The 12,598-nt window shown below is 36.0% G+C and overlaps 3 protein-coding genes across 3 annotated transcripts; 1 reads left to right on the forward strand and 2 right to left on the reverse strand.

Moving 5' to 3' along the window:
- Positions 1 to 683: 683 nt before the first annotated feature.
- On the reverse strand, positions 684 to 1,395 carry L201_007475 (uncharacterized protein; the record flags this gene model as incomplete). The annotated part of the gene is made up of 2 exons (XM_066223181.1): positions 684 to 1,292; positions 1,384 to 1,395. 2 exons carry the CDS (start codon positions 1,393 to 1,395, stop codon positions 684 to 686), a joined length of 621 nt encoding a protein of 206 aa, XP_066079278.1.
- A 1,137-nt stretch (positions 1,396 to 2,532) lies between these two features.
- Positions 2,533 to 8,192, reverse strand: L201_007476 (uncharacterized protein; the record flags this gene model as incomplete). The annotated part of the gene is made up of 13 exons (XM_066223182.1): positions 2,533 to 3,015; positions 3,093 to 4,961; positions 5,044 to 5,172; positions 5,243 to 5,350; positions 5,418 to 5,528; positions 5,609 to 5,839; positions 5,931 to 6,116; positions 6,190 to 6,264; positions 6,344 to 6,555; positions 6,615 to 6,714; positions 6,773 to 6,933; positions 6,993 to 7,181; positions 7,265 to 8,192. The coding sequence occupies 13 exons, from the start codon at positions 8,190 to 8,192 to the stop codon at positions 2,533 to 2,535; spliced, it is 4,782 nt and encodes a 1,593-aa protein (XP_066079279.1).
- Positions 8,193 to 8,909: 717 nt separating this feature from the next.
- L201_007477 (uncharacterized protein) lies at positions 8,910 to 12,421 on the forward strand (the record flags this gene model as incomplete). The annotated part of the gene is made up of 18 exons (XM_066223183.1): positions 8,910 to 8,961; positions 9,023 to 9,117; positions 9,214 to 9,299; positions 9,362 to 9,455; positions 9,549 to 9,868; positions 9,957 to 10,207; positions 10,302 to 10,565; positions 10,649 to 10,901; positions 11,004 to 11,136; positions 11,198 to 11,220; positions 11,279 to 11,314; positions 11,384 to 11,486; positions 11,549 to 11,670; positions 11,746 to 11,821; positions 11,897 to 12,007; positions 12,074 to 12,127; positions 12,207 to 12,262; positions 12,340 to 12,421. 18 exons carry the CDS (start codon positions 8,910 to 8,912, stop codon positions 12,419 to 12,421), a joined length of 2,211 nt encoding a protein of 736 aa, XP_066079280.1.
- Between the last annotated feature and the right edge of the window lie 177 nt (positions 12,422 to 12,598).

The following is a 12,598-nucleotide window of genomic DNA, read 5'->3' on the forward strand; positions in this document are numbered from 1 at the left end:
ACTTTACCTTTTACCGAGATCTTCAACCCGTCCCTTCGAACACAAAGCATTGATAAAGCAGTTACCATACAGTGTCCGCCCGCCTTCGATCTCTTCGGTCTACCAACTCGATCGAAAGTCCTACCTCGAAGTACGAGGAAGGCGGCGCTGTGTGTGGCCTTCGTTGTGAAGTCGATCGATACAACATTCTATTATTGTCTTCAAAAATACAAGGATTACATACAGCATGTGGACGCCTGCAATTCACTTCTCCATCATAATGAAGAAAGGTTAACTTCCGAAGAAGTTCACCTGGCGTGGAGCCTAATTATACAATACAGTAAGCGCAGCGACAGAAAGCAGAAGGGTAATTTATCCATATATAATCTAGAAATTAGTTAAAGTGGCACTGGAAAGGTACCGTAAAGGTCTAAGCGAAAGAGATTTGAGCAAGTTTATGCTTTATAACCCTAATACAATTATAATATACATATATCGGTTAATTGGAAAGAACAAGAAAGCTCTATAGTATGATCATCGCTTGAACATCACGCATTGTCATAGCTATAAATACCGTATGTATGTATTCGAACCACTACTATTAATGACTACAGAGTATCTCGCCAAATCAACAGTAGTATCTCTTTAGGAAAATCTAATCATATGACAAGTTAAATAAAGATTTATGTTCTTCTTTTTCAGAATTAGTGGCATATTGAAGCTTTCTGTTTTCTATCTTCAACAATATTTAACCAATTTCTTTCTTCAGCGTTCTTATTTCTTCCTAATGGATCTGAACTTGCGTCTATAGCCTTTGATGATGCAAAAAACGTTGATATATCCTTGACGTCAGTGTTACTTTTGGTGTGAGTGACAGTACAATCATGACAAATTGGATATAATTTAATTTCCAACTCATTTGCGATTTTTTCATTATTTGGATGTTTAATGATTGATTGAGTTCCAACGTGTGATAAATAATGTTTGAAAGCTGATAATCTATCAGCATCGTCATTATCATTGTTATCGTTAGTATCATTTCCTTCAAGTTGACAATCAATTCCAGTAAGAATAGAAATTGTATCTTCCATTTCACCATGTTGACCTTGTAATTCATCTAAAAAACTTTGCTCTTCATTATTCAGATCAGATCGATATTCAATAAGTCTACTTCTATCATCTAATGGATATCTTTCATACAAATGACATCTGATTTTACAACTCGGCTTAACCTTATTTGAAAAGTTGAATCTACCTAAGATAAATGTTGAACCATCGTTAAAAGATCCGTTGGTCACGCTTGAAGAGTTGTTCTGAGCAATGACAATGTAACGAGAAGACATCAGATTCATATCGACTTAACACTACAATACTGTAGTCAAAGCCTAAAGAAATTGTACTTACTTTTGACGACATACTTTATATTGAGTTCTATTTTCAGATATATAGTAATGGAATGTTCGAGTGGTAAAGTTGTTATAGATTTTGCATATCAAGAAATAGTAGAAAACGTCTTTCAAATCTATACCTACAATATATATATATATATATCGTAAGATTCCATATAACTCTACTGAATACATACATACATTCAAGTTGTTCGTTCAAATCTCGACTTGGGACGCCAGTTGAGTATTGTGAAAATAAGATTATTCGCTTAGCTCAATTATACAAGATGATGGCTGACTTGTTTGTTCCCTTCACAATGGCCTTCTCTTTTCAGCGTCGCCATCGGTCAAGGTACTGCATTTTATTCTGGAATACAAATTTTCGATCAATTCAACATCCACATCAGGATCAAGATAAGCGAAGTCGGAAATTTCACCTTTTAACTTTCTCATCCCTTTTAGACAGTTGATTTTTCTTTTATGGCTTTGGCGGACTTCAGTTACCTTTCCCCCCTATTCCCCTCCTTCCAGACCCTCAATCCCTTCTCTTCCGTTCTTGAGTTCGCTGTTCTTACGGAAACATAACATATACAGTATAACAAAGTAAAGACGGATGCGAAAACTTGATTCGCTAAAGCCCGCAAATAGACTTCTCCCTTGTCCTCCTACTTAAACTCAACCCAACCTATTGTAAGTTGACGACTACCGCAAAGTTTACGATCCTGCATTGAGTTCAGAATTCTTCCTTTTGCTGATGAATATCCTTTGAAGAAATGATCGAACGATCAACAGTCCGAATCTTTACCGTACCGAGTTGAAAGACGGGTTAAGTTGGATGGCATAATATCTGGAACAACATGGGTTACTTATACTATTGAGAAACGACATTAATTGTACAAGTTTCTTGAAGATTTAACATACTACAGTACATACAACATGTAAGTCTACCGAAATGCTACAAGATATCTTAGCAAGATATATCATATATACAAACAGTAGGTATTTATTTATATAATACTACGTCATCTATGAAGATACGTTACACAAAGATGGGGATGAAGTGCCAAAAGTAAACAAGAAGGACACGATTTACTATATACGATTCGATGGATATATCGTTGAAACAAAGAGAAACTAACAAGTTGATAAACCAAGAATATCCGAGCTATTCATAATCTTCATCATCAACCACAAAACTGCCTAATTCATAATCATCATCATCACTACTTTGTTGATGATTTCTATTTGGGTTTGAATTTGAATTTGAATTTGATCTAAAATTTAAACCTTGATTTCTATAACCGTTTCCACGATTACCACGATTTCTAAAATTGTGATTATTTTGCTCATCCTCATCATCATCATATTCATCATCATCATCATCATCAGAAATTAAAACAGGTTTTCTAGCTTTTTTAAGGAAATTCAATTGTTCTTCAGCTAAATCTCTTTTAAAATTTAATCCATGATTTTTAGCTTGTGTACCTAAACCAGCCATGTAAATTGCTTGTTGATTATATCCTTTTGGAGCTTGAGTAGGATCAAAATTTCCTGCAAATTTATTATCTGATGATGATGCTATAGAAGAATCTGAATGTTCTGATGTATCTCCTGAATCTGATCCTGATAATGCTGCGTCCATATCCATCTATCAATAACTCCGTCATTAGCACGAAATATTATAAGTATAATTGAGATTTGTTCAAAGTAGCAGATACAACTTACATAATCTCCTATAGGACCTTTATTATTCTTCTTTTTACCTGCTCTTTCGTTGTTGCCCCGATCTCTCCTATCAGATTGCCTTCTTCTCTTCTGGATAATGGACTGCTCAACAATCGGCGAACTATCTTGAAGAACGACTCTTCTTCTTTGTCTATCCATATTGATAATAGGTGAATCAGGTTCACTTGTAGGTATAGTAATAGGTTGTTGACCATAATAATTGGTTCTCGCATTACTGATGTGAGGGGAATTGTTATTGGATATATCAAGAGGTTCTTTTTCAGCCGAAGAAAGTATAATAGGTCTAGGTCTTCTTAAACCTAATCTCCTTACTGGTTGAGTATGTAAAGGTGTATTATTTGAATTACCATTATTTGAAGGAGGATTGAAAGGTGAACTGGAATTTGAATTTACAATAAGAACATTTTTTGAAGGTGGTAAAGGAGGAGGTAACATTGATCCACCAGGTGTGAAATGATTGTTTGTAGTATTGTAAGTGGATTTACGAAATAGAGGTGAAGAAATTGTATTTGGTGATTGATCATGATTAATGGTATGATTATCGTTTTTATTGTTTTTGTTGTTGATATCGTTGTTGTTTTTATTTGAACTTGATTCTTGATCCCAAGATAAAGAAAAATCAAAATCGAAATCATCTGGTACAATTTGACTAAAACCAACTGCAGCTGCCGTTCGAGGTGTTAACTTTTCACCTACTAAATTTGGGAAAGTTTTGGTGGAAATTTCAGGTGAAGGTGGTAAAGAACTTTCTTTTTCTACCGGTTGTGCTTGTACATGCTTTTTCGACTTAGTAAGTGATGGTGTAGGTGGTGGTGAATATTCAGGTGAACCCGTGATTCGATTATCATTGTACAGAATGGGCGATAGGCTTGGTGATCTAGTCATACCTCTTCTTATAGGTCCAATGGAATTGAAGAAATCCAAAGCAGATTTATCTTTTTCAGCTCGGTCAGACTGCTTTTTATTCTCTTCTTCTTGTTCTTCTTCCACCCTCGATTTACTCTTCTTCTTGAGAGGAATGTCTATATCGGAATCAATCTCTGGTTCTTCAACGTTCATGTCGATATCCGCCAAAGAAACACCTTTGCTTTTCGTTGTTTTGGATATAGCTGATTTAGATTTCGCTTTCACCGACGTATTGGTCCTTTTTGTTACTGTCTTTTTTGATTTTGATGTGGAAGTTTTCCTATTCGTTCCAGTTTCAGCAAACAAAGAATCTAGATCTTGTTCTTGACCACTATCATCAGATTCAGATTGAACAGGTACATGACCTTTACCTCTTTTTTTGAGCCTTGCAAGGCGTGGTAAGTCCTCTGAATCATTTTCACTGCCATGTTCGCTATTGTTGTTGTTATTATGTTGATTGTGATCGTAAATCGTTTCTGTACCTTCTTTAGCTGTATATAATTTACCGGCAGATCTAAGTAAATCAGCAACGGATTTGAAACCTTCTTGTGCACCTTCAGGTATTTCATGTCCTCTACTACTACCTTTTATGCCTTTTTCTGTCGTTTTAGCCTTTTTAGATTCAGCTTTTTTAAGTTTATCCTTTTCTTTTCTTACTAAACGTTCAGCTTCAGCTAAAGTTTTTTGAAATTTTTTATCTTCTGGATCCCATGGATCAATATCCATTTTTTGTTCAATACATTTTGGAAATTCTTTTTCTCCAGATGGTAATAAAGGTTCGACATCTTCAAATAATTCTAAATTTCTTGAATGTAAAATTTCTTCTTGAATATCACGATGTGTTTGTTGTGCAGTTTCCCAATTCATATCTTCTCTATTTTCTGACATTAATACATGTACTTTACCATCACGTTTTCTACCTGTTCTACCAACTCTCTGAAGCTATATTAAAAAGGTTTCTTTCATCAGTATTGAGATACTCAACTACATATTGCAACAATGAATGACAATACACTTCACTTACCAACTTGATACTCTGTTTTGGCATATCATAAATAACCACAAAATCAACTTCACCGATATCCAAACCCTCTTCACCAATAGAAGTTGAAACGAGGATATTGTATTTACCATCTTTGAATTCGTTGATAGTCTACTCATGAGCATAAACATGGAATCAGCTCCACTTAGTCTAGGATCATTTAACGTAGTGGAAAACACACCTTTTTCTGCTCTTTCTGATTGAATCCTTTATCTTCTTCAAGTTTACCTTGAGATTGACCAACGAATTTGGTGGCTCGCAGAAGACCAGAATGTTGATTAAGCATATCCTGCCATTTTCATAAAAATTAGTGGTATACCCTCATAGTATGTGGATGCGAGTGGACGAGCACATACAACTACATCCAATACACATGGTCTGAAAGAACAAAAAACCATAGCTCTAGTATCGTTTTTTTGACCTAAAGTTTCTTCTTCTTCTTCAGCTTGAGTGAAATGGGCCAAGAGCTAAAAAATCAATATAAACCAATGATTAGCTACATCACTCTTGCACGAATTACAGGAATGAAATGTGATAAAGCGCTTACCAATTCTAAGGTTTTTTGCATTTTAGGATGTTTATCAGCTTTAGTTTTACCATCTTTACCAATTCTAATCATATTCATTTCAACTTCAACATCTCTTAATAATTTTTGAAATTCTGTATTATTACGTATCGAATTGGCTGATCCTTTATTATTACTTTTTTTACCTGTAGCATCAGTTCCACCTGCAATTTCAACTAATATAGTATGAAACATGCCAAGAGAAAATTCAAGCTATATAATAAGTAGCTTAATTAGCTAATGCTCTCTCAATTTTGGAAGAAATAATAGCGAAAAACCATTGATAGTCGGAAGAACATCTTACCAGATGACCCATAGCTCTAGCCATTTTCTCCAAGGAAGACAAACTACCAAAAGCCCATTTTAAGTGAGATCCTCTATCTTTAGCAATTTCCATTCTTTTAGCGGTCAATCTAAATGGTCTCAATCGTTTACAATCTAAATCCCTATCATTCAAGATGTCTTTATCTACTAATTTCGCTACGTAAGGCTAAACGATCAGAGTCAGCTTGAATAACGCCACCGTTGTGAAAGATGGTTATTTGGGCCGACGCGAAACGTACCCTCATGAGAGCAGCCCATCGATCTCGAAATTCCTCTATGATATCCGTCATCGGGACTACATGCTTTTCAGTTCTCTATGGACACGATCACCTGGTAAGCTGATCGATCTCATTCGACACAAATAACGACGAGGTAGAAATTTGTTCAACTGACCTTCTCATTCATATACTTCCTAATTTCGGGCGCTTCAGCTTCTCTAATTTCTATTCTCGATATATGTAAAGCGTCAACTACAGATTGTACCCTTGGTACATCTGCACCTGGAGTAGCTGTTAATGCTAGTACTCTGAAGTATGGATGATGAGCTGTAATATAAGCTAGAATCGTGGTATACGCATATGAACCTGAGGCTTTATGCGCTTCATCTATGATATATTTTGTCAGCTAGGTCACTTCATGAGAACTATTTCACCCGCTGACTGACCAAATACCGCCAATACGATATCTCTTGGATCTACCGAACCTTTTTTCAGGTCATTATCTAATGTCTGTGGCGTACAATAAAACACCCTTCGATCTTCCCACTGCGAGTTCAGTTAGCTTGAGATCCTGCAGGTAGAAAATAAGGATTCAAAAGCTCACTAATCTAGCTCTTTCTTTCGCACTGACACTCTGACCAGTCATTACAGCAGCATCTTTACTAGGTATACCACAAGACAATTGACAAGCTTCAATTTGTTGATTGACTAATGGTTTAGTAGGTGCAAGAAATACTATTTTACCATTTGGAAACCAACGATAAACTAGTAAATACAATTTAGCTATACAGATACGCTTAAAAGAGATGATACAACAGACTCACAATTTAACATAACTACACCAGCAACAAAAGTTTTACCTAAACCTGTAGGTAAAGCAACAAGACAATTATCTTTAAAACAGGCTTTTATAATTTCAAATTGGTAATCTCTTTTTGGTTTGTTCGTTGGATAAATGTACGTTTTTATCGTTTCTGAATTTGGCATATGCCGCTGAGGTTCGTATGGTGCATCTATATGGTGTGAAGTGAAAATTGTATATCAGCCAACATTCATTGGACAAGATAAAAGATTGTGGATATGCTTTGTAACTCACTCATATCGACAAAAGGTTTTGGTGCAGGAGCCATAATATCCCCCCAATCGTCTTCATCTCCATCATCCTCATCATCTTCTAAATCCTCATCTTCTTCACCATCTTCAGCTTGATCATCTTCCCAATCTCTAGATTTCCTTTTACCTTTCTGTTTTGCCTTTGTTTTACCTTTACCTTTACTTTTACTTTTTGATGCACCAATTCTTCTACCAGTTTCAGCAAATTCAGTTCTATCCCAAATTTTACCTTTTGTAGTTTGTTTTTCTTTTCTGAAATTTAAATGAGTTTGTAAAAATCCATTTATACTATTATCAATTTTATTTGTAAAACTATTCGTTCGTTGAAATCCATTTCCTCCTCCATTTGAAATTGATCTTCCACTTCCAGATGAATTTGATTTTGGTGTTGTTTTAGTTGATCCAGATGAATTTAATCTACTTTGTCCTCCTAGTTGTAAACGTCCATCATTATTATTGTTAGTTGATGTACTGAAAGAATCTAAAGCAGCTATTGATTCAGGTTCTAATGGTATTATATCATAATCATCTGATGAAGGTTGAGTGGGTAATTTGTTTGGTGGTGGAGGTCTTCTCATTGCTAATCGTCTAATCTGTTGAGCGTTGCTGTTGGTAGACGATGTCGATGAGATTATAGGTGTACTTTTGATTTTGGTTAATGGTCTTGAACTAGGTCCTGATGTACTACGTTGTACACCTGTCCATCCTTTATTATTGATATTGTTACCATTGTTGAATGATGTGATAGAACGTGGGTTATGTAAAGATACTGATCTATTAAATCCATTATTCTTTGGTTGTATGATTGTGTTTGTTGATGATGATGAAACTGAAGCTGTTATATGATCCACTTCACGTAAGAAACTGTCATCGACCAAGAAAGAATCATCACCGAAGTCATCGTCTGACATTGGTCTTTGGAAGTTGAACCAAGAAAGTGAGTGGCCAATTAGTTGTTTATCAATTTGCTATCCATGTATATGTGGTACCAAGATCTTGTTCTATATTATTACACTTGTGACGAGCTGATGATATATGAAAGGCTGTGTGTGTATATATAGCAAGCAATAATTGTACTAGTACATGTATATAATGATAGTGCAGTAATTAATATGAAATGGTGTTCAGATGAGGTGTACTGTAATTTTGAGTTTCGTCATGTTCATCTTGGCTTTGATCGCTACACAACAACATAATCTTGATAGACGCGTCAAAAGATCAAACCCATCAAATTTACTATCATGATTAGTTGACCGTAGTTTTCTAAGAATTCTACTATACAGTCACACGTGACCCAACGAGTATCCTTTTAACCCCGCGCGGGGTAGTTTACGATAGTTTGTACGCCGATGATGGGTTTGAACCCGGATCATTAAATCCCGAAGCGCTGAATCTCAAATTTACATACATATATCATCATGTATGTGCATAGATAGATCCGTCGCTTCTTATCTCTCTTCTTCATATCACAACAATATAACATTGATCATTGATCAATACTCATTACTCATACAATTTGTTTATATCTTCGAGTAATTGTATCATTCACTGTGTATAATCTAAAGGAATTCATCTTGTAATATACTGAGAACGATACTACAACATCTATAAGCACCATCAAAAACAATATGGCTTCGGAATCAGACACTATAGTCGAAACCAAAGAGCAAACATACAGCTGTGAGTTCAATCCGTAAAGATGTTTTGAGGTAGAGTAGCTTATCGTAATGCAATATGTTAGTCTTCTTCTATGGTACATTATGTGTACCGGCAGTTCTCACCAGGGTATTGGGACATAAGTGTGATGGCTTAACATTTCAAGATGCTCTTTTACCTGTGAGCATTGTTTTAATTCCTAGCACTCGATCGATTGTTAAAGCAGAAACGAAGCATTCCGCAGAGATCACTGCTAACCCTTGAGCTCATGCGTAGAATTATACTCGACATTGCGTGAAAAACGAATCATATCCTGCTATAATCGGTAGAGAACAAACTAATATACTAGCATCTAGAGGAGAGTAAGTTTCATCAGATGAAAGCTGTTTCAGTGATTAGGCACTGACTCGTCATTTGTGCAAAGCGTATTAACTTCTGAGGAAGTAAACGTAAGAGGTACTTTGGTTAAAGGATTGAAGTATGAAGATGTAAATGCTTTAGACATCTATGAAGGTATTGTAAGTATAATTTACTCTTAAGGTTAAACAAGTCATCAATACAACATCACTCAGTATCGATCTAACATATTATTTATGTGATTCATCAAAAAGGAATATTCAAGAGATAAATTACCTGTTCAAGCATTATCACCCCCATCAGATGTATCGTCTTTGGCTAAAGCAATATCTAATCCTGAAACAAGGGTATCTTTAGATAATTTAGAAGCTGAAAAGACTGTTAATACATTAAAAGCAGGATCAGGTGTGAAAGAATCATCAGGTTTAGCTAAAATATTATATCTGGATAAAATGACTAGCGGAAATACAGATGAAAATGAAAATGTCGAAGGTGGTATAGATGTTGGTATGACTGAAGCATGGACTTATGTTTGGTGTGAATCTTTAGATAAATTAGAGCCTAAGATATGGAGGTGAGCCTGAGTCTTTTCTGCCATTACATAAGTACGAATAAATGTCAAAACAGGTTTTATATTGATTTCTATAAACCCACTTTCATAGTTTCGAAGACTATATGAAAGCTAAAGAATCAACATGGAAAGATTTACCTGAGGATTATTTTACTGATGTTGAACATCAAAGAGCAATCAAGAATGAACCTGGTGCATTAGGTTTAGAAGGCGATTCTTCATCTGTTGGTACGGATGATGTAGATGCAGATGGTGAAGAATCAAAAATTGTAGGTAGAACATCAAAAGGTTTTCCGGATTTCGGTAGAGGCATGAGGAAATATTGGGGATTTAAAGATAATTGTGAGTTTCATACTTAGGTTTTTGAATCAGAATTGTGATGGAATTTTAGGTTATAGAGTGACAAACAGCTGAGGCATTATATCCAATTTTACAGATATTAATCTAAATCATGGATCATACGGATCACCCCCTAAATATGTCATACAAAAAATGAGGGAATTATCTGATGAAATTGAATCAAATCCTGATTTATTCATGAGAAGATCATGGTTACCAAAATTGAATAAAGTTAGAAATGAATTATCAGAAATGATAGGTGCAAGACAAGAAGAAGTTGTAATTGTACCAAATACAACGCATGGTATTCAAACTATTTTATCAAATATTGAATGGACTGATGGTGATATCATTGTAATTTGTGAGTTCGCACTTGTGATGCAGTCAATTGGGTAAAACTTTAATAGAGTATGTATAATAGCTGCTAACATCTTATCCATTTAGACACTTCAACTTATGGTGCAGTAGGACAAATGGTAAAATGTATATGTGATAAAAATCCTAAGATTAGATTAGAAGTCATTGATGATGTTTTCCCATGTACCCATAAAGAGATTATCGAAAAAAGTGAAACCTTGTTAAGTCAATATAACGAAATTGCTAAACCCAATTACACCGGTATCAGTAAACCTACAGGTATCAAAGCAGATGAACGAATCAAACTGGTCCTGTTAGATGCAATTGCAAGTAATCCCGGGTAAGTGACATTCTTTTGTTCTTCTCAACCTCTTTGTCCGCTACTATAGTATAAATTGAAATAGAGTGCTAATTTTCAAAGCTAATCCACTGGACTCGATAGTGTAATTTACCCTTGGGAAGATATCGTACATCTATGCAAAGAATACGGTGCATTGAGTTTAGTTGATGCTGCTCATGCTATTGGTCAAATCGAAGTCGACGTTAAGACAGCTGAGTGTGATTTCTGGGTATCTGTGAGTGAGATTCATGGTGAATGGCATAGGATTCATCACTGATCGCCAGGATATGTTGTAGAATTGTCATAAATGGCTTCACAGGTGAGCTCGCATCTCGCAGTCTGTGGCCGATTCTAAATCAAGCTGATTTCGACTGTAGTCATCGTGGAGGAGCCGTGATGTATGTTCCTACCAGGTAAGCTGCTGTCACTCTCCCTTTGTTATGCGTTATAGCTTATAGCCTTATTGACGATGCATGCTTCAGAAATCAACATCTCATTAGAACAACGTTACCTACTTCAGCAGGATACGAATCGTCCAGATACCCTACACAGGGCATCGATAGACCTTGGTCGTTTGTTGAGCAGGTAAGCGTGTTCGCTCCTCATTCCTCATAAACATCGCTAATATATACCTTGCCTACGTATAGTATACATGGACGGGTACCATGGATTGGACACCGTACATGACTATCACTGATGCGCTAGAGTTCCGTCGTTCAATCGGTGGGGAGAAGAGAATTATGCGATATTGTCATTCATTAGCTGTCCAGTGAGTATACATTTGTCCATCGCGACCAAAGGATATAACGACATTATACAGCTGACCTGATCATTCCATTTTTAGAGGTGGGAAGAGGCTTCGAAAGAAATGGGGTACAGAGATAATGGATACTCCTAAAGGAGAATTAACTGCTGCTATGGTAAGTTGCAACGTTATGACCAGACTTCTGTGAAGCAAGTGAAGACGATCTCATCATAATTACATTCATCATTAGGTCAATGTTCGTTTACCCCACGTACCGGATCCTAAAGATCTTGCAGACCAGTTCAAGCAGTTAAGATACTTCGAAGATAGGTTCTTCGAGGAGAACATCTTTGTGGCGGCTGTTAGTGATGGATTCTAATGAGTTTTCTTCAAGATGGTATAAATGCTGATTTTCTTATATTGGTAGTATCGACATGGAGGTAAATGGTGGGCTAGATTTTCAGCACAAGTATGGGTGGATGTGAGTTTGACTAATCTCGATCAGATAAAAGGGAATGAAAATCATAGTATAGACACTAATTTTGCTTAATATCGCACAGTTGAGCGATTTTGATTATGCCGCCGAGGTCATTGAAAAAGTGTGTCTTGAGATCAAGTAAGTGATTGGGATACGTGGCGAACAACACTATTAGATGGAATGTAGGATGCTGATACCTTAGTGAATTATGGCAGGGACGGTAAATACCTGGATAAACCACTCGAGAGTTCAAACATCGAAGAGGAGAGGAGAGAATTACCTACACAAGATGTATAGATACCCGGCCTGTCTGCTTGAAGAAAGGACATTACGAAAACACATGTTTTGTATTTAATGAGAAGTTATAGATGCGTAAACAATAATATGTATGGGAAGTGTATAAATGTATAAATCCGTGAGGTCGGCAAACCCGTATTAAAGATATACCCGCCCTGCATAATCTAGTCATTAGTA

The sequence above is a fragment of the Kwoniella dendrophila genome, chromosome 10 (assembly GCF_036810415.1).
Source record: "Kwoniella dendrophila CBS 6074 chromosome 10, complete sequence".
Taxonomy (NCBI): Eukaryota; Fungi; Basidiomycota; class Tremellomycetes; order Tremellales; family Cryptococcaceae; genus Kwoniella; species Kwoniella dendrophila.